General features: G+C 43.7%; 1 protein-coding gene across 1 annotated transcript in view; it reads left to right on the top strand.

Annotated features, from left to right (window-relative positions):
- The window catches only part of LOC130864485 (complement C5), a 103,572-nt gene that overhangs the window by 54,818 nt on the left and 26,203 nt on the right, over positions 1-22,551 (top strand). The window contains exons 19-27 of the mRNA XM_057754944.1: positions 2,299-2,372; positions 2,957-3,096; positions 7,194-7,421; positions 8,677-8,737; positions 14,864-14,953; positions 16,894-17,106; positions 17,538-17,613; positions 20,324-20,483; positions 21,959-22,054. Coding sequence (XP_057610927.1) covers positions 2,299-2,372; positions 2,957-3,096; positions 7,194-7,421; positions 8,677-8,737; positions 14,864-14,953; positions 16,894-17,106; positions 17,538-17,613; positions 20,324-20,483; positions 21,959-22,054 — 1,138 coding nt within the window. The remainder of the gene's footprint in view (positions 1-2,298; positions 2,373-2,956; positions 3,097-7,193; positions 7,422-8,676; positions 8,738-14,863; positions 14,954-16,893; positions 17,107-17,537; positions 17,614-20,323; positions 20,484-21,958; positions 22,055-22,551) is intronic.

The raw sequence follows: 22,551 nt of genomic DNA, 5'->3' as shown, positions 1-22,551 counted from the left end.
TTCCCTGTTATTAAGATAATGTCACTATCAGGTTAAATTTTGTTTTGTTTCTTTGTTTAGTGTTTAGTATACTTTTGTCTAAGAATTGAGTCCAGGGCAACATCAGTTATTAATAAAAAAGGGTACTACTCTATTTGGTTTATCTTTAATGTGCATTTACTGCACACAGTTAGCTATGTGCTATATGCCATATTAATATGCATTTACTGCACACAGCTAGCTATGTGTTATATGCCATATTAATATGCATTTACTGCACGCAGTTAGTTATGTGCTATATGCCATATTAATATGCATTTACTGCACACAGCTAGCTATGTGCTATATGCCATATTAATATGCATTTACTGCATGTAGTTAGCTATGTGCTATATGATATATTAATATGCATTTACTGCACACAGTTAGCTATGTTCTATATGACATATTAATATGCATTTACTGCACACAGCTAGCTATGTGCTATATGATATATTAATATGCATTTACTGCATGCAGCTAGCTATGTGCTATATGCCATATTGGGCAACTATTTTCAACATAAAAGCAGCTGTATACAAAACAGATGAAAGAAAAATGGAGTAATGCTTTGTTGAACTCTATTAGAGCTTCCGTTTTAATGGAAAGCCTCTCTGTAGCAGGTATTGGAGGCAATGTTGAAAACACTGGGTCCCATCTCATCATTTCTAGGCAGCTGCCACTGGCTTTGCACTGGTGCCCAGCCTAGGTCCTCTGTGTGCATCTCCTCGTCCTTCTCCTTGTAAATCCGTCTTCCACACTTCTTCCGTCTTCCCGTCTTCCCCTTGTAAATCCCTTCTTCCCAGCACTGCTACTTACTCAGCACTTCTAATAACACTTATTTATAGATAGATAGATAGATAGATAGATAGATAGATAGATAGATAGATAGATAGATAGATAGATAGATGGATAGATGATAGATAGAATTATCCCTGCACCAGAACACAACTAGATCAATTCCTAGTCCCAGTGACCCCTGTTGCAGGAACCACGTGGTGTTTAAGAAACCTGTCTCCTTACCTCTTTAAAGTCAATACCTCAAAGCAAAATGTGAGTCCAGATCTCTGTGTTACATCCAGGACACGTAAATATGAATGTGTTAACTGGACTCTTTCAACGCCATCTTAGTACAGTGGGTACACTGACATGCAACTCATGTCTAATGTCTGCATAACTGTCTTCCACTAGACGCCAGCAGGACCATAGCTTACAAACACTGTGCACTTGGTATCGCTCCTAATGAAGAATCAGTAGGCCAGAGCTACCGTAAACACACAGGCTTAGATTCGCCTGTAGATTTAAGTCACACTGGTTTCTTAGAAGCTGTGTCACAGTTCCTTTCTTTGCCCCAGGTTTCAGCATGTGACAGGTGTGGGTGCTCTGACAGGGCCTTGTTTCAAAGGTGTCCTCCCTCCAGTCTTCTCGCCACAGGTGCAGTGTCTCCAAACCTGAGATGGGGGGCAGATGCTGAATACATCTGGATCAGTTTTGCCTTAAAAGCTGATGTAATACTGTCAACTCCAGTGTTTCGCTGTAGCTGAATAGTATACATTTTCTTTTCCAGTTTCTGTGATAAAATGCCTGGGAAACGCAACTTAAGGGACCACGGGTTATTATAGATTATAGCTCACTGTTCTGAGATTCAGTCCGTCTCTGTGGAGAAGAACTGGCACAAGCCTGAGGCATTGATGAGGAGGAAGCAGGAACAGCAAATGCTTCTGCTCAGCTGGCTTCTCCTCTTAGGGAAATCGCGGACCCAGGCCTAGAGAATGGCACTGCCCTTTTTTGTTGGTTTTTTGTTTGTTTTGGGTTTTTTGAGACAGAGTTCTCTATGTAGCCCTGGCTGTCCTGGAACTCACTATGTAAACCAGGCTAGCCGTGAACTTACAAAGATCTGCCTGCCTTCGACTCCTGAGTTCTGGGATTAAAGGTGTGTGCCACCACTGCCTGACGCCACTGCCCGTTTTTAGGGTGGATCTTTACTCCTCAGTTAACCTCTGTCAAGAAAGTGACTCACAGGTACACCCAGAGGCTAGCATAAGGAAGACAGTCCTCCACAGGTACACCCAGAGGCTAGCCTAAGGAAGACAGTCCTCCACAGGTACAACCAGAGGCTGGCCTAAAGAAGACAGTCCTCCACAGGTACACCCAGAGGCTAACCTAAGGAAGACAGTCCTCTACAGATACACCCAGAGGCTTGGCTTCTGAGTGAGTCTGAAGCTTATCAAGTTGGTGATATTCACCATGACAAATCCCAATGTTTGATGGATGTTCCAGGAACCAGCTGCAGGTTGTGCTGCCTGACTCACTCACTACCTGGGAGGTCCAAGGCATCGGCATTTCAGACAGCGGTAAGACACCGAGTCTCAGGAGGCATTGCTAACCACAAGATGTAATTCTTTGTTACTGTAAATTTCGTTTGCCCGGGATAGTATAAGAGGCAAACTTTTAATTTTCTTTCTTTTCAAAAGACTTTGATGTAGCTATACCTGTCAAACTACTGAATTTCCTCTGCTCTTCTACGAGCTGCTGGTTACAGCGCTGTGATCAAATCCCTCCTTTCCTTCACTTTTGACAGCAATGGGAGCTTGGGGCAAATTAGAAATAAAGCTCTGTCCTCTATTGGGCTGATGTCCCTTGGAACTGACTTAACACAGACGCGTCACAAATAACTTCTGGGTTACTCTCATCTGTTTCATACTCTGGTCCCCACAAACTCTTAGTCTCCACAATCAAAGTTTTATAGTCATTCAATGGACCCATCAATAAATATGCAAAAAGATTTGGTACTCTAACTAATAAGCATTCTCATATTTTAAATAGAGTTAAATATTTGGCAAACAAATGAAATATTATTTTGACACATTTTAGTACCAATGAAGTATGATAAGAATTCCCTAATATGATCATACCTTGCTTTCCCTTTGGGCTAAAGGTATATGTGTCGCTGATACACTCAAGGCAAAAGTGCTCAAAGATGTCTTTCTGGAGATGAACATACCATATTCTGTTGTACGAGGGGAGCAGATCCAGTTGAAAGGAACCGTTTACAATTACAGGACTTCGGGGACAATGGTGAGTCGTGATTCGTTGTTAGAATAACAGAGAAAGAAAATGCTCTCTAGCTGTCTGAGGGTGTCATTAAAATAAACACACACACACATGCATGCACAGGCACACACACTCACACACACACACACTCAATTCCAATAAGCACAGGCATTGAGTGTTGTCCTAGAAAATGTCCTACACTTTGGCATGTGGAGTGGGGCAGAAAGAAGGAAGGGCCAGAACACGGCCATGTGAGCTCATCTGCCGCGCTGATTTTCACAGAGAGGGAGTTCACACGCGGTTCATCTGAGTTCCTCAGTCCCGTGACGCTAGCAGCTCTCTCCTGCGCTGCCTCTTCGCTACCCCTGCTCATCTTCTCTTTGTGTATCTTGTCATCCTCTCTGAAATCTTGATTTCAACACCTCCCCTCCAGCCATAGCCTCCTTGCCACTTTGCTAAGCATTGCCAATATTTCCATAGCAAGTCTGAACCCCTTAGAAACCTCCAGCCATTGATTGACTCAAAACTTTTTCTCTTATCCTCCAGACTGCTATGTCTTTACTCTCCCCCTTGTACAAGCTACTCAGGAATCATCATATAACCACACTGCCTAAAATTACACCAACCCCCACAGGATCCGAACAGTGAAAACCTCCAGCCATTTGTGTTTTCTCTGGAGGGCATCTCTACCACTAACTATACAATAGGCTGGCAGGTTTCATCAAACTCACAAGACTTAGATGGAAACCCAACACTGTTCACAAATCAAACTATCTTTTTAAATCTCTAGTTTTATTCTTAGGACTGAGTGTGTCAGTGGTCCCTCTAACAATTTTAAAGAAGCTGTGCATTCCATTGGCACACTCAAATTGTGTAGGGATAAGCCCCACCCATTAGGGGGCGTGTTCGCCTCGGGCTAATGTTTACTGATAAATCTGCCGGGCTGTGATCCCAGCAGCCCTTTTTTCTGCTTTCCTGTTCTCCACGGGAACCTGTGGTCCTGTAAGTCTATTTCCCCATTAAAGCTGTATATATTTTTATAATCTGTCTGCATTCATTTACACCGTTACAAAATTGGCATATAAAACCTTTCATTATCAACTTTTAAAAGATACCATCTATAACTTTTTAAATAATTTTAAATGTTTAAAAATCACATCAGTATTTGAAATAAGACTATTATGTGGTGGCGCAAATGAATGTAGACAGATTATATAGATATATACAGCTTTAATAAGGAAATAGACTTACAGGACCACAGGTTCCCGCGGAGTGCTGCTGGGCTCACGCCCGGCAGATTTATCCCTAAACATTAGCCCGAGGCGAACACGCCCCCAATGGGTGGGGCTATGTCCCTACACTATTACATCATTCGAATGTGCATAGTGGACTCTAAATAGCAAAGTAATGTATTTTTAAATATTCAAATAAGTTATTACATCATTTCTTTTTCTCTTTTAATTCAATTTTATTCTACTCACTTATACTTGATGCTTATGTTTGGATTTTTTTTCTATTGACCATCTTGTTATATTTTGATGCAAACATTTATAAACAACAAAAATATTTTAGAACTCATTTTAAGACTCTAAGTAGAAACTAATTTTGTATTCAGCGATCATTACAAATATTAATAGTATATAATTGATTTTTTAAAGCATGCTACAAATTTTTACAAATAAAATAGTATGTTACAAATTTTTAAGGTCCCTAAAAGGGATGGGGTGGAGAAACGTCTCCGCCACTAGGAGTGTGGGGTTCTCTTCCAGAAGACCTGATTCCGGTTCCCAGAACCCACATGGGGAGGCGCCCCCAGCAGCGCCTCCAGCTCTCTGGACTGCAGGCTTCTGCGTTCAACTGTGGACACACACAGATACACAGTCAAAAATAAAAGAAATCTACAAACTAGAATTTTATGAAGGAAAGCAAATGCTTTCTGTCAGTCTAATGACTATGAGCCCTAGAAATAACAGTGGGCTCAGCAGAAATTCCATTCTAAATAAATTACAATCATTTTTATACATCAAAAATTGAGAAGATAAATATATTGTCAATTTTATTATTCTCGTATCAACATACTTTTATTTAAAACGCTGGAGACTGTAACCGGATTGTTTCCTATGATCGCTGTCTGTCCTAGCTGCCCAATCCTACACGGCCACAGCACAGGCAGCCAGAGACATTGTGATAAACGGAGACACAACTGAGCTGTGGAGGTTATGGCAGCACCAGCTGTATCGAATCTTTAACTCATCAATTTGTCGGTTACATCAAAACGAGTGCATCGTGGTTCAGGGCTAACGCCGTCCCTTTTCCTCTCATAGTGTGACTGTCGTCCTGTGCGCTGAGGGCTAGTAATTCTGGATCACACCTGCGACCTTGTTAACTGAAGTTGTGTGGAGATTCCAGGTTCTGATCTGGTCCTCTGAAGAATGCTTAGGTTTACTTACATATCTTAGCAGACATTGGACAGCTGTCACCCCAGACTCTGGAGTCCCTGTTCAGTCCTTTTAGCCTTAGCTGGGATACTTAGCACCGTGCTGTGTGTAGGTCAAGGGTCAGCATACTGTTGACCGTCTTTTCCGCCGCAGTGACGTCCTCACTCTGCCCTCTGGTTCCCCGAGCCAGCAAGATGGAATGTTTCTACTGGGGACTTACTCAACTCAAAGCGCTAATGGAACCCACCCTCAGTCAAAAAGACAGCAAGTCCCATCCTGGTGCCATTCCCATCTCCCAAGGGTCCCTTGTCCTTCAGGCTGTCATTTGTTTAGATGTCTAGAGTTCATGGCTGGTCTTAGCCTCGTGGCAATCACTGAAATGAGAACTACTGCTGCATGTAGCTTTTTACCCATATTGACCATCAGGTTCAAAAGTTCTTTCCTAATTTCAACTTACCACAAGGATTTATTGTAGTTATTATTAGTTGGATTAGGTCTTTTGGTTTGGTTGTTTTGTTGTTGTTTGAGACAAGGTCTCAGTATGTAGTTCAGGCTAGCCTGGAACTGCCTACATAGCCTAGACTTTCAGGCTAGCTGGAACTGTCTGCATGGCTCAGACTGGACTCAAAGTTAGGGTCCTCCTGGGCCAGCCTCTCTAGTGCTGGCATCAGAGTCTCATGATGCCATGCCTGGATTTTTATGAACTTGTGTTACATGCTTCTCTGCCCGACACCTGCTATGCTGGGGAATCCCTGACCCTTCATCTCCTCTGGCTCCTCCCCGATCCAGCATGGTTGGCACTGTCCCAAAAATACACCCAAGAGGCAAAAGGAACTTTACATTTGGGGGGAGTCCCACAAAATCAGCTATTGATTCCCTCTCATTTTTGCATTTTGCATGTCCCAAACAACAACAAAACAACCAAACTAAACCAAACAGTGCTTTCCCTCGGGCTCACCTGCTTGGTTCTGGAAGTTATGGATTGTATTCCTCGGGCATAGTTCCTGATTCTATCAGTTCACTAAACTGAAGATGAATTTATATTCATCTCTGAGCCAGAAATCAACGGACACTGTCAGCAGGAAGTGAGAGGACTCACACAATCCGTTTCCATTCACCGTTCATAAAAGGAGAGCCTGGGTGTAAACCTGTCTTTCCAGAGTGTGTTTTTATTGTAAATAAAAGACAAGTAGGTACAAGTGGGAAGTCAATAGGATTAGGGATGGAGTTGGCTGTCTACTAGGTGAGTCTTTGCATGAGCTGGCTGTCATCCGTCACACTGTCATTTGAGTCAAAAGCTGAGGTAAAGATAAGACTCTGAACAGCTAAACCCAAGGCTCCCACTGCCCAAGGAAACACAGAATGTGGGAGCAGGCAAAGAATGCAGCAGCCATGGCCTAATTGAGTGGACGGCACCCTGAGAAAGATGCAGCCGTTCTAGCACTGAGTCTTCAGCCACCTGGGACATTGCTATGACCCATGGCAGCATGTGTACCTGTCAGAAACCTGAAAGGAGTCTTCTTCTGCCTTGGAACCAGACACTGCCAACAAACCAGGGGAGAGTGTGTGGCCAGACCAACATAATTTAGGGCACATGTAGAGATAACATACATTTTGCTTTTTTGTCAAGTATGGTTTAATGAGGAGGTGTTCTGGTACAGTTCTTCTCCTGCTGTGTTTCAGTTCTGTGTTAGAATGTTCGCTGCAGAGGGAATCTGCACGTCAGGGGGCTCAACTGGTAGCCATCAGGCCTCCAAGCCCTCCAGATGTGCGCGCCAGAGTATCGAGGGCTCCTCCACTCACTTGGTGACCTTCAGCCTGCTTCCTCTGGAAATAGGACTCCTCTCCATCAACTTCTCACTGGAGACTTCTTTTGGAAGAGAAATCTTAGTGAAAACACTACGGGTAGTGGTAAGGAAAACAGGGTTCTTTTAAATTTTCCTTTTTTTCTGGGGGACATGCTCTCAACAATCTGTGTCGATAATTACATTTGAGGCCGGAAGCAAGGGAGAGAAAGGATGACATAAACAGAACACAGAAACAGCTGAGAATCTGACGGAAGCCCTCCTACATTTTTGGCGCTAATCTTATAATTTTTACATTAATCTGAAATTACGCTTAAAATTATCAAATAGAAGAACAACACCTGAGTACTGTAGAAAATAAGAATACCAAAAATCCACCAAGAAAAAGAAAAGTCGCCAATAAATCCCTAAGTCCAGACATTCCCAAGTTTTACTATTTGTATATCGTTTCTGCCACCTTGAAATCCACGTGCAAGGTGTCAGGCTGGATACCAAATGTAAATCAGTAATAGGCAGCACACACGTATTTAAAGACCCTGCAGCATGGAGATTTTCCGCTTCATAAATGAATAAGCAGGCAGAAAGAGTGGAAACAACGCCTCAGCATTGGTGATCCCGCCACCAGCTGAGCATCTTCCTACCATTGAGATCCTACAATTGTGATTTGCTAATTTAAGATGGAACATTGTTCTCATCGAGTGTCTCACTAGTTACCAACCTTGCAGGCCTTCCGGCGCCTTCCTTCTTTGATTTCTGTTTTGATCTATGCCGTTAACTTCAGCAAACATGTATTCAGTTGTGAATGTCTGTAATCCCACCCACTGAGGAGGCTAAGGCAAGTTTGAAGCCACCATGGGCAACTTGATGAGTCCTTGCTGAAAAGAAAAGCCGGGCTGACTTCTTTGTGTCCTGTCTGTCATGAGCACCACTGTTTCACACTTGGAGCTGGAGCAGGCTTCTTGATTTTTTAATCCTGGCTCCAAGCTTCCTAGCAGCATTTCCGGGTTTAAATTACTGATCTGCATTGACTTTCTTGTATGTTACTAGGAGCCATGATAGCACCTTCCCCACAGAGGTTCATAGAGACTGAATGAGTTGATATATAAAGCATTTAGACAAATCACCCGACCTATACGAGCACCCATTTAAATGTTCACTCTGACCAGCATTCACATAGCCAGAATCTTTTCCTCACAAGGAAGCATTTATATCGACTTTGACTTTTCGGGAAAGAAGTTTCTTAATGTTTTTTGTTTGTTTGTTTTAATTGGCAAAGTGGTCCGGAGCAACTTGACTCCAGGAATTCTGGTCTTATAAATGTAAGCATGCTCTTAACAGAATGTTTTCCGCTTCCCCTTTAGCCAGAAGGGGTCAGAAGAGAAAGCTATGCTGGCGTGACGCTCGACCCCAGGGGGATTTATGGTAGGAAAATATTTTGATTTTTATGTGTTTTATTTCAGAAGTAGACATTGAAGTGCAATTTCTTTCCTTTTTATTGTTTTTGCAGAGCTATACATTTTTCTCTGCTTCCCCTTCCCCTCCTACCCCCTCCTGTGTTCCCCACCATGCTCCCAATTTACTCAGGAGATCTTGTCTTTTTGTACTTCCTATGTAGATCCATGAATGCCTCTCTTAGGGTCCTCCTTGTTGTCTAAGTTGTCTGGGGTTGTGAACTGTAGGCTGGTTTTTCTTTGCTTTATGTCTAAAAGTCACGTAAGAGTGAGAACATATGATATTTGTCTTTCTTGGTCTGAGTTACCTCATTCAATATGTTTTTTTTTCTGAATTCATCCATATGTCTGCAAATTTCAAGATGTCATTATTTTATGCCTCTGAGTAGTAATCCGTTGTGTAAATATACCACATATTCTTTATCCATTCTTCAGTTGAGGGGCATCTAGGTTGTTTCCGGGTTCTCACTATTATGAACAATGCTGCTATGAACATAGTTGAGCACATGTCGTTGGGGTATGACTGAGCTTCCTTTGGGTATATACCCAACAGCAGTATTGCTGGGGTTTGAGGTAGATTGTTTCCTAATTTTCTAACAAACTGACATACTTATTTCCAAAGTGGCTGTACCAGCTTGCACTCCCACCAGCAATGGAGGAGTGTTCCTCCTACCCCACATCCTCTCCAGCATAAGTTGTCACCAGTACTTTTGATCTTGGCCGTTCTTACAGGTGTAAGATGGAATCTCAGGGTTGTTTTGATTTGCATTTCCCTGAAAGCTGAGGGTATTGAACATGCCCTTAAGTGTCTTTCAGCCATTTTAGATTCCTCTGTTGAGAGTTCTCTGTTTAGGTCTGTACCCCATTTTTTATTGGATTATTTGTTCTTTTGATGACCAGTTTCTTGATTTCTTTATATGTTTTGGAGATCAATCCTCTGTCCAATATGGGGTTGATGAAGATCTTTTCTCAATTTGTAGTTTGCTGCTTTATCTTGTTGACCATGTCCTTTGTTTTACAGAAGCTTCTCAGTTTCCGGAGGGTTCATTTATTGTTTCTCTCAGTGTCTGTGCTACTGGGGTTATATTTAGGAAGTGGTCTCCTATGCTAATGCATTCAAGTGTATTTCCCACTTTCTCTTCTACATGTTGATATCCAGTTATGTGAGCACCATTTGTTGAATATGCTTTCTTTTTTCTATTTTAGCTTTTTGCTTCTTTGTCAAAAATCATGTGTTTGTAGGTGTGTGGATTGATATCCAGGTCTTCTATTCGCGTTCATTGGTCCTCCTGTTTGTTTTTATGACAATACCAGGTCGTTTTCAGTACTGTAGCTCTAAAAAAAAAAAGTACAGGATTGTTTCAGCTATCCTGGGTTTTTTGTTTTTCCATGTGAAGTTGAGTACTGTTCTTTCGAGGTCTATGAAGAATTTTGTTGGGATTTTGATGGGCATTGCATTGAATCTGTAGACTGCTTTTGGTAAGACTGCCATTTTTACTATGTTAGTTCTAGTCACCCAAGAGCATGGGAGATTAAAGTGTAATTTTAATGTAACTTAAAACATCACTTTTCAGAGTGTCCAGTGTGCAGAATCAGCCACGTCCGCTTGTTATAGCCCTGCCCTCTCTGGGCATGATCTGTGTGCTTGGAGCCAAGCAGATCTCTTAACTCTACTCACTGAGCACTCAGGACAAACACATTGCAACAGTGTGTCAAGTTTCTTCTTTTGGGGCCACCAAACAGCTCCCAAATCATGATGTGAGACTTATTGTTAGTTATAAATACTTAGCTTTACCTTAGGCTCATTTCTTGCTACCTCTTATAATTTAACCTGTTTCTCTTCTAGGTTTTGCCCCAGGGCTTTTTACCTTTCCTTCTCTTTATCTACTTTCACTGCTTCTGGCATCTGGCTGACAGCTGCCTGGCTTCTGTCCCTCTCTTTCTCCCTCATACCTTCCTCCTCATTCTCCTCTTCTCTCCACTCCTATTTATTCTGTCTGCCCACTAGCCCCTCTATCTCTCTCCTGCCTAGCCATTCAGCTTTCTATTAGACCAATCTGGTGCCTTAGGCAGGCAAGGTGAAATAAATGCAGCACAAACAAATGTAACACATCTTTATATCATTAACAAAGGCAGCAGAAACAGATGTAGCAACCTTCACACAGTTAAAGTATATTCCGCAACATAAACAAATGTGACACATTTCAGCCTAGTTAGAGTAATAAACCTAGTTACGGTAATAAATCCCCCTCATTGAATGCTCTACTCATCGTCACAATAACACGAATTTACCTCGGAAGCCTCTGTCCAGACAGCACCTGACAGCTAGCCATGTTGTAATTAGCTCATAAGCACTCTTTGGAACACCACAGTGAGACAGTCACTTCGAAAATCCCTTCTTCACTGCTCTGCGTCTCTTCTTTTCCTTCAGCTGAGAATCTTCTCAAAGTAAGAGCTTCTCAAACATTTTTGAACTGACTCCGGGGCTAAGTCCAGGCATGCTTCTGAAAGAACAGGTTCTCCTAACAACTGTTTCCAGCTAGACACTCTACTACAGCCCTTCTTAAATTGTTACAGTGTCAATGTATTTAGCTTCTCTGTCTGCATGGTTCTTTAGCCTCAAAAAAAACCCTTTGAAAGCATCATTACCCCTCAGTAACTAAGGAGTAAGTGCAGCAGAGAAAGGCTGTGCCGATCCTGTTACCTCCATGCTCTGACACCCTTACCTCAAGCTTCCTAAACGCCTTCACTGACTAATTTTAACACATCATCTTCATGTTTCATCAAGGCTTAAATGACAGAGAAGTTTCTTGAGGAACATTCTTATATCTTTGCCAAATCCATGCAGCTCATTGATGAGATCTCAGGATTTATTCATAGCATCTTCCTCTTGCCAGGGACTCCACAGAGTGCTAGTGCTGGTTCTGGCTAGAGCTGGGTTCTCACTACAGTAACTTTGGTGAGCCTTGCAGTAAGCCTTCCTTGGCCTGGATCATGGCACCACCTGTACTATCCCTGTGCCAAATTGAAACAATAAAAATAGGCCATGTCTACAGTACTCCTGTGTATGCAATGTAGCCCTGCATTCAGTTAGCTTAGTTGAAGCTTGACTCTCTGTCAGCACAGTAATAAACAGAATCACGTTTTGGAGATGGTAGCATGTTTTAATAATATTTTTATTTATTCTTTGAAATTGTCACACATGTCCACAATATATCTTGATCATAGCTAATCTCTGCTACCCAACTTAACCCAAAGCATCTCCCTCCCAATTTCATGTCCTTCTTTTTAAATTTTTATTACTTAATGACTTTTAATTATTTTAGCCCATTGGATCCAATTAGTGCTGCCCATATATTAATGGGTATGAGGTCATCAGGGTCATCAGGGTATAAGTAACATACCAGTGTCTAGCTCCCTAAAGAAAGCTGATGCAGCTGAGTGGTGCACACCTTTAATCCCAGCACTCAGGAAGCAGAGGCAGGCAGAGCTCTGAGTTCAAGGTCAGCCTGGTCTACAGAGTGAGTTGCAGAACAGTCAAAGCTACACACACACACACACACACACACACACACAAATCCTGTCTTGAGAAACCAAAAAAAGAAAAGAAAAAGAAAGGAGAGAGAGAGAGACAGAGACAGAGCAGACACTTCCTCCCTTAGTAGCCATAAATTGCCAATAGCTCCTCAGGAATGAGTAGACCTGTTATGTGACAAAACCCTCCATGGGTGACTCTCTCTCTCTCTCTCTCTCTCTCTCTCTCTCTCTCTCTCTCACACACACACACACACACACACACACACACACACACACACAATTTACTCATCCACCATAGGGAATCCACAACAGACCAAAATATGGATACCACCAAACTCCAACTTGGTGAACCAATGAGTTTATTTGGGTTACTTACAGGAATATGGGCAATGGGTTGCTGACAGGAGCAGAAATGACTCACAGACAGCTGCCATCACCCATGTCCACCCCTAACAAGAGCCTTTGGGGTCCAGGCCCAGGACTCTCTTCGGGGTTCAGAATGGACACAACAGCAAGAGAAAAGAACTTTTGCTGAGGGTGACTGAACTCTCACACACACTTTTCTGAAACGATAAAACAAAATTTACAAGAGTTACCTCTCATTAGTCAAAAGCACATTCCTAGGATAGGGAGCTGAGTCATTTCCATGGCAACACAAGATTCCAAGGTTACAGATGTAAAACTGTGACCAGACTTGGAGGGTGAGGTGGGCACAGTGCCCAGTGAACCACTTTGAGACATAGGTTTACTGTCAGCAGACTTGGCAAGCGAAAAATTGGCATGCTTTTCTTAGGGTGCTTTGTGTAGCAACTTTGGTTTGACAATGAGCATAACTGTAAGGTTTTAAACTTATGATCCATTTACACAAAGCCTTTAGTCTAGTTTGAACTTACTCGGAGGTAAAAGTGAGCTAATTGTGTGCAGTTAATCTGAGCAAAAGAACAACGCAGGCTTTTAAGTGTCTACACTTGCTGTAGGATAGATGGATCTAGTTATGAAGTATGTCCTAGTTATTTTCTATATATCAAAATTATATAGATAAATGAAAAGTCATCTTCCTGACCATCCACAGACATATGTGCCCACAAGATTGAGATGTGATCCTGAGATTACATATACACATCACATGAGATTACGCACTGCAATGCAGGTATTGCGGAGACAACAAGATACTTTAGCAAAACTGAAACAACAGTTTCCAGAGTCGATTGTCTGTCCTCCAGGCCTTGCCTGGACAGGATTAATCTTCATCAGAGTCGCTCCTCTGGTGGACTGATCTCTGAATTGCCATATGTTGTATATTTGCATGGCCTCTGACGCCCCATCACGAGTGACAGTTCACCACAGCTGGGAGTACACTGCACAGCCTACAGGCAGCTCAGCAAGTTGAGGCACTTTCCAGGTGCCTCAGTAGGTCTAATCCTCTTCCAGGCAGCTCACCTGGTTTCTGCTTCTTCCACGTTCTTCTCCAACCATCTGGTATTGTTGCAGATTCTTTGCAGCTTAGCTCTGCTCACTCTGGCAGGTAGGGGCCTAGTAAGTCATTTTCAGGGACTTCCTGAAGCTATTATGAGTGTACTTTCCTGCTTAAAGAAAGTCTGTGCAGGATGGAATGTTTTGATAAAGGAGGAAATAGATAAACAGCCAGCCTCAGGGTCCCCTCCTTCAGCCATGCTAGACATTTAAACTGCTTTGATCTTGAGCAGATTGCCACAGCTACTGTGAGTTCACATGTTCAACAACCATGTCACAGCCAGAAGAAAGCCTGTCACAGCTCTCTCTCTCCATGTTACAGCTCTCTCTCTCCATGTCACAACTCTCTCTCTCTCTCTCTCTTTCTCTCTCTCTCTCTCCTCTCTCCATGTCACAGCTCTCTCTGTCTCCATGTCACAGCTCTCTCTTCATGTCACAGCTCTCTCTCCCCATCTTCTGGCTCTTACATTCTCTATTCCCCCTCTTCCCTGAGATAGAAGATGGGGTGAGTATAGATGTCCCATCGCTGGCCTGCACCTACAGTCAATTTCTCCTAGCACTTGAACAGTCATGAGTCTCTGTGTTAATCATAAAATGTACAATTTTTATAATAAACAGAGAGAGGCTATAATTTAAAATTCTCTGACACTGGCACTCTGAAACCGTGGAGTTGTGTGCATAGAGAAAACTATTTCAGTCCAGCTCGGTGGGGAAGTAGGAAGAACGTTTGGTCATACTTCCCAGAGGAGATAGTATGCAGACAACCCAAAATTATGTTCCAGTTATTTGGACATGCTATCTCTTCCTAGAGGGCAATGTTGAAATAACATATTTAATTCGTGCCTTCTGAAGACCAGGAATCTTGCATCAAATTCTGTGTTTTGTTTAAGGAGATACTACAAGCCTAGGGTTTGATTAAAATCCTTCACCATTTTTTCTCTTTTTAAAACTTTAATGTTGCTATTATAAATGTGTTTTACTTTGAAATTTTCTTTGTTAGTAGATATATAATCTAATAATAGTTCTTTCCCTTAAGAACTCTGGACAAATATGTTTTATTAATAATTATTTATTATTATTATTACAGGCATTGCTAACAGACGAAAGGAATTCCCATACAGGATGCCATTAGATTTGGTCCCCAAAACCAGTGTTAAAAGGATTTTGAGTGTAAAAGGTAAATTTTATTGGCCAGAGATGAGGCTCAGTTGGTAGGGTGGCTGCCTGGTGTGCATGAAGTCCCGGTGTGGTGGTGCTCACCTATAATCCCTGCCCTGGGGAGGGGGAGAGGGGGAGGAGGAGGGTGGTCGGAAACTGAAGTCCGGCATAGTAAGGCGTGGGCCAGTCTGAGCAACTCAGGACCAAATCTCCCCCCACCCCCACCCCTTTCTCTTGGATTTTGAGACTATTTCTCTGTGTAGCCCTGGTTGTCTTGGAAATAACTCTGTAGACCAGACTGGCCTTAAACTCACAGAGATCCACCTGCCTCCACTTCCCAAGTCCTGGGATTAAAGATGTGCGCCACTTCTGTCTGATTCTAAATCTGTTGTGGGAGCTGCGGGCTGTGTTCCTGCTGCCCCAGCTCCTGGTCACCTGGCTAGCTTATGCCCCAAAATAACAACACACAAACTGTATTCTTTTAAACACTGCTTGGCCCATTATATATAGCCTCTTCTCGGCTAACTCTCGCACCTGGACTAGCCCATTTCTAATAATGTGTGTAGCACCCCAAGGTGCGCTTACCAGGAAGATTCTAACCTATGTCCATCCTGGGTCAGAGCTTCATCGCATCTGCCCTGGGGAGCAGCTGCATGGCATCTGTCTCTGAGAGGAGCTGCCCTGCATCTGAGCTTACTTCCTCTTCCTCCCAGCATTCTGTTCTGATTACTCCACCCACCTAAAGGCTGACCAATCAAATGGGCCAAGGCAGTTTCTTTATTAGCCAATGACCTTCCTCCATCATAAATCTCATTTTTTATTTTTTATAACTAGGTGCTTCAAACCAAAATCAAATATATTCGTGATTATTCTTTATTTTTCTTCATCTACACATATAAATTGACTTTTGATAGAACCTTGTCTTCCACTGTCCTCGACTTCAAACACTTGATTACTTTCCAACTCTTCACCCACTTTAGTTGGCAGCTCTTCTCCTCTGATTGGGAGGGGGTGGTTCTATCCCAGTGACTTCCCTAGTTAGTTCAACACCTAACTTCCCACAGTCTCAGCAGCCAGTCCTGCCCCAATTGAAGACTTTGTGAACTACAAATAGCCCAGGGTACCAGCTCTCCTTCCATGTATCAGTCCTGAGGTTGTTTGGCCCATTTGTAAAACTATAACGAGATATCAAAGTCTGCGTAATTTGTAAAGGACAGGCTCTTCGTCCTCACATTCTGAAGCTTGTCCAAGATCAAGGTAATGAAATGCTGCTCCCTGTGTTTCCAGCCATTGTCCTGTCATGGCATCCTCACACAGCTAAGGGTAGAAGGGCAAAATGTCAAAGGTGAGGTGAAGGACTCTCCCACGCACTCCAGAAAAGCCCCACCTTCCAACACCATCACCTCTGTGCATTAGGATTCAGCAGATGGAGGGACAGGGATTCTCTGCCCTCCAGGCTGTTCACACTGAGGAATTTGCTGGATTTCCCCTGGGCGTCTCTCTCTACAGTGCGGTCACTCATCACTGACACCACAGAACATCCTGGCTACATTTCCTCTCAGATCAAACGCTGGAATCCCAGAACTCCAGCACTAGAAAGGGCCTTTCTGACCATGTGCAGTCCTGATGTTAGATACATAAGAAACTGATCTGCCCAAGTTTGCACAGCATTGCTCTGGATCCAGAAGTCCGCGCCTTTCCTCTTCAGGTTCTTTGCCCTCCTTCACTTGAGGATCAGGCAGGATGGTTTGCGATGTCTGCGCCTGACCGTGCACCATGTGCTCGCTGTATCACTCTGCCTACCACCAAAAGCCCATGTTCCCAATCAAATCCAGCCTTCTCCCGCCATTTCCAGGATAAACTGGGAAGAAGGGAGACCATGGTCATTGCCTCTTCAGAGCACACTGTTGGAAGCTGATAAAGAGTGCTTGTGTCTACTTGGGTCTCTTTGTTTTTCAGGACTGCTTATAGGGGAGTTCCTGTCCACAGTTCTGAGTAAGGAAGGCATCGACATCCTGACCCACCTGCCTAGGAGGAGCGCGGAGGCAGAGATCATGAGTGTTGTCCCCGTGTTCTATGTCTTCCATTACCTGGAAGCGGGAAGCCACTGGAACATGTTCTATCCTGATTCCTTAGCTAGGAAACAGAGCCTGCAGAAAAAAATGAGAGAAGGTAAAAAAAAAATTGTTTTATATGTCATCTTACAGATTTAAAGCAAATATTTTATTTCCTGAAATATTTAAATTACTATGAATCATACATATATATATATAAGATTAATTGTGAAAGAATTTTAGCAACAACAACAAAAATTTCACGTGATAAACTCTTTCTGAAGCATTCTGGCTTAATTCACCAAATGCCTGGCTGGGAAGCAGGACCCCTGCCTTCCAGAATCCTCCGAGAATTGCTCCCTCCCTCTTTGAATGGGAACAGAATGTTCGCTTTGATCCCCAATTCAAGTATGAGACTTCCTATGAGAAACTGGGCAATACTGGCCACAGAACCCACAATCGCCGTTCACACCCAGGAGGACTCAGCCCTGGACTGACCCAGCACTCCCGTAAGTGACGCACTGTGCTCTTTTTTCTGGTCCTCCTTAGGGCTGGTGAGCATCTCGTCCTACAGAAACAGTGACTATTCTTACAGCATGTGGAAGGGGGAAAGTGCCAGTACCTGGTGAGTAACAGACTTCTCTCATATTCCCATACAGTAGCTGGTTCATTCATTAAGACTAATGGCCAGGGGGTTATGGAGATGGCCCCGTGGGTAAGGGCACTTGCTGCCAAGCCAGGCTACCTGAATTCTATCACCAAGACCCACGTGTTATAAGGCGAGAACTGACTTCAACGGTTTCTCCTTTTGTCATGCGTGCACACACTCATAAATAAGAATGACTTCCATAGTGACGTCCCTTCCCTTTGCTCTGACAGATACCCCCTCCACACACCTCACTTTCCCTTACAGCCCAGATCTGACCTAGTTAACTGGTGTGATTGCTCCTTCAAATAGAGCCTGGATTTTGTTCCCCAACTTCAGCATTCTGATGTAAGCCAGCCCTCTCTCTTTTCATCTTTCTGACTTGAGACTTTGCTCCCCTGAGTTTACACTCGGCGTGGAAGCTGGAGTGGCCTCACCAGTCCAAGCCATTTAGATGCTTCTCAGCTCATCCAGAGTGAGAACCACTGTTTACTCAATTCTCCCTCGCTCATCCATCTTGTTTCATGCTCCATGCAAGCCCTTTCTCAAACACACAAGACCAGACACGACTTCCCCCTCGGGGTCTCTGCACTGACCCCTCCCTGTCTGCAATGCTCCTTCCTGGGCAAGACCAGATGTCTTATTTCCCTCGGGGACTTTCTGGAAGTTTCCTCCTTAATGAAGACTCCATTGTCTCCTTCTATATAAACCACTGCATCCAGGACTGAGTCCTGCCCCATAGGCTCCTTTCCTCCTTCCCCTTTTTTATGAACTTTCTCGCTTACTTCCCTTATCTGTATCTGTATGTGGGCGGCTCCACGTGTTCCGAGGACCTTGTATCTTCAATAAGAATTTATTCACTGAGAGGTAGCTTCTGTGATGGTGATCTCTAAGGAAAGACAGTCTATATGAAGCAAACATTTACACAGCAGTGTTCTCAAGCATGTCCTCCTACTTTGACTAGATACCTAATCTTATTTAATTTTTTCCCTTTGGAAGATACTTAATTTTAACATATAAAAAAAATCAGATAACTGGTCATGGTGGTGCAGACTTATAGTCCCAGCACCTGGGAGGAAGAGGTTGAAGGAGCAGAAGTTCAAAGCAGGGCTGCACTATAAGGTGATGCCCCCAAAGAGTGCAGATAAAGCAAGACTTCAGTGTGCCAAGAACCTCAAGCGTCTATTGCATGAGACGCCCTTCCTGAGTTCTGCAATAATTCAGTGCTTTTTGACAGATTCTTTCAATGTAGCCTGGCTGGTCTGAAATCTATTATTCAGACCTGGCCTGGATTGCATCCATTCTCCGGCTCTGTCCCCATAGTGCTGGGGCTAGGGGCATGTGCCACCATGCCCAGCAAGTTACACTTACTGAGTTTTAGATGTTCCCCAGAATTTCAGCCTTGGCCTCTTATTTCTTGTGATCTCTCTTGCATAATTTTATCTTTGCCTATGACCTCCACACTTCTGTGTAGACGGATCCCTGAGCAATGTCTTTAATCAACGTCCAGAGACCTAACATCTCTCCTGGCCACAGCGCTGCATTTCCAGGTGTCTGGACGTGAAGAACTCTAACTACAACACATTCCAAAGCCATTGCTCTTTTTCAAACATTCTTTCCTGTCCCCTCACTGAACCCCCATCCTCCACGAGTTCAGAATCATCAGCTGGTTTTTCAGCCCCTCCCTTTGGCTTTTAGTTCTTTGCCCAGCCTCAGTTCACAGGGCATTCATAGCAAGATCACCAAAAGATATTAAATAAAAAAGCCCCAAGGACAGGAAGATATGTATCCTGATGACTGAATGTGACAGGATTGGTAGGTAGACTGGGAGCGTCTAGACTTCCGGTTACTATTTGGATGTGTGTGTTAGCTTGCAAGCTAGCTAACAATGCAGCCTTCACAGACAACTGTTTGCATTTGTTGCCTGGAAGCCGGAAGCAGCAGATGCCTGTCGGAAGATGGAGGGGACACAGAGGAGATTTTCTTTTCTTAGCTGCTCTTCTGTGCTTTGGGACTTTTGAAAACTTTTGGCTCTTGAAATTTTTTTATTTAAAATACATTTTAAAAATACAAGTTAAAACAAAACTTTAAGATGAGGAGTCAGGAGAGTCAAAAGCTTAAGGACATCAGAGGGCTCCAAGAGTGGGCTCTCTATGAGGTCACGACTCCTGTAATCACGGTTAGTCTGGGGTACATGCTGGTGGGCTGGTCTTTCTGGCTAAATAGGTGGCATCCTAAATCTTCCTGGTCAGATGGCAGATGCTGAGTCCATGGAGGAGCTTAACAGAAGGAAGACAAACACTGGGGAGACAAAGAGCTCAGACCCGGGAGTCTCGGCCGCATGCTTTTCCACTTCATTGTCTCACTTCTAGCGATCAGCGTTGACGCAAAGCTGTTTGCCTCCCTCCGTGGCTTTAACTCAACTAGTCATCTGTTTTGTTCTGGTTTTTCTCACCAGCATCAACGTTTTGAGAGCGAGCTAGCAGGTCATAATCACTCGTGTGCTGCTCATAGTCTTGCAGATTTTCGAATGTCCTCTCTTGTCGCCATGTAAAATGATGGCTTACTCTAGAACTCCGTGGCTTAGCCTCTAATTTATTTTAAAGAGGAAAAGCACGCAAAGACACACTAAGTAACTAGGAAGGCAGGGGAGACTGTGTTCTAAAGTCTGTGTGATTGTGTTGCAAAGGTTAACAGCGTTCGCTTTGAGAGTCCTTGGGCAAGTGGCCAAGTACGTGAAACAGGACCAAAACTCAATCTGTAATTCTCTGCTGTGGCTGGTTGAGAAGTGTCAGCTGGAAAATGGATCTTTCCAGGAAAATTCCCAATACATGCCCATAAAGTTACAGGTAAGGAAATCAAATGTGTAAGTTAGCATTGGTTTTATTTACAGACTCCCATTTTATTCCCATCCTATGATGGGGACTAAAGAAGAGAAGAGAAAATATATAATTGTCCTAGTTTCATTGTGATAAAATATCCCAAACAAAAGCAGATTCTGGGAGGTGTTCAGCTCAGGGTTGTCATGGCAGCAGGCACTGAAGAGGGTGAATGCCCGCATGCTGGTACTCAGCTCACTGTAGCCCAGGGGATGATGCCGCCCACAGGGGCTTGTCCTCTCACCTCGACTTAGCATAATCAAGATAATTACACACAAAGATGCCCACAGGCCAACCTGATCTAGACCACCTTCATCTGCTCCTTTCCTGATGACTGTAGAAGGTGTCAGGTTGACAATAAACGTACAAGTCAGACAGAAGGATTTTCAAGAGTGTAATACTTGGTAGTGAAAGGCAAACCCAGTTTCGTTGGCAGCAGGGGACCAAGTCTAGATTGGAGGAACTGAAAAAACCAAATTCCTGTGTGACTCCCGGGAGACAGAGGAGGGCCAGAAACGTGTCTGGATCTTTCTTCAGAGTTAATTTATTTCTCCTTCTCACCCAAACTGCTTGTCTTTATGATATAAAACCTGTTTTGAAATGTGTGCACACGTGTGTGTGTGTGTGTGTGTGTGTGTGTGTGTGTGTGAGAGAGAGAGAGAGAGAGAGAGAGAGAGAGAGAGAGAGAGAGAGAGTATTCTAAATCTTGCTGTTATGAGCATTGCTGCAGTGAACGCAGAAGTGCAAATGTGTCTTTGAGGTCCAAATTCCTTCCTCCTGGATATAGACCCTGGAGTAGAACTGGTATCTCCGTACTTCCATTTTTAATTTTTGGGAGACTCTGCACTGTGTCTCACAGCAACTGTGCTAATTTCCTAGCAATGGTGCACATTTGCCTCTTGTCCTTCTGTCGTATCTGTGGCAACCGTGTGAGATAGTGTCTCCCTGTGGTTCACGTCTGAATTGCTCTGATGGTGAACAACACTGAACGCTTTTATTATATCTATTATGCCTGGAAATTTAAATTCCAGAGTTGAGAAGAGGGAAGAAATGGGAAGAGAAGAGAGAAGGGAGAAAGGAGGAGAGAGATTAAAGTCCATTCAAAGAGAATAAGATTGTGCGTGGGGAGGTAGATCAGCTCCACTGGAGACCCTGTGAGCCTGGCACTGGGCTACCCCTGCCTTAAGAGATGCCTCCTAGTGGGCATGGTCCTTTAAGAGGCTCTTGAAGAGGATGAACTTGAACGTGGTAACGAATCATGAAGTAAAGCTGGCAGGTGAGGATGGGGAGACGCTCCAAGGGAGGCACGAGCAAAACCTCAGGGTTGTCGGGAAACCGCGAGCATCCGGCTGGAGTGCATGGTGTGGACACATGGAGGTGGCTCCAAGAGAGACTCGGACCAGATCATCTCACTTTGAAAATGTCGTTTGTGCTGTCTGTTCTAGGGCACTTTGCCTGCAGAAGCCCAGGAGAACGCTTTGTATCTCACAGCCTTTTCTGTGATAGGAATTAGAAAGGCTATGGACATTTGCCCCCTGATGGTAAGAAGCACTTCTCTTGGCCACACTTGGGAGGGTGCACTGGGTGATGGGAGAGAGCTGCAAGGTGGGCGCTCACTATCAGAGTCCGCTTCATTTCAGATGTTTCTTTCACTGCTTTACACGTACGTTAAAGTAACCTTGGGGGCCGGAGAGATGGCTCAGAGGTTAAGAGCACTGCCTGCTCTTCCAGAGGTTCTGAGTTCAATTCCCAGCAACCACATGGTGGCTCACAGTCATCTGTAATGAGATCTGGTGCCCTATTCTGGCCTGCAGGCATACACACAGACAGAAAACAAAATATATAAGTAAATCTTTAAAAAAAAAATTCTAACTGACGTCTATTTTGAGAACATAACTGCTAAGCTACACAAAACAAGACTAACCACTCTAACTGTAAATATCCTGGGGCTGGAGAGATGGCTCAATAGTTAGGAGTACACACTGCTCTTGTGAGGAGCCAGGTTCAGTTCCCAACACCACATGGCAGCTTATAGTCA

The sequence above is a fragment of the Chionomys nivalis genome, chromosome 22 (genome assembly GCF_950005125.1).
Source record: "Chionomys nivalis chromosome 22, mChiNiv1.1, whole genome shotgun sequence".
Taxonomy (NCBI): Eukaryota; Metazoa; Chordata; class Mammalia; order Rodentia; family Cricetidae; genus Chionomys; species Chionomys nivalis.
This window is presented reverse-complemented; position numbering and strand designations above follow the sequence as displayed.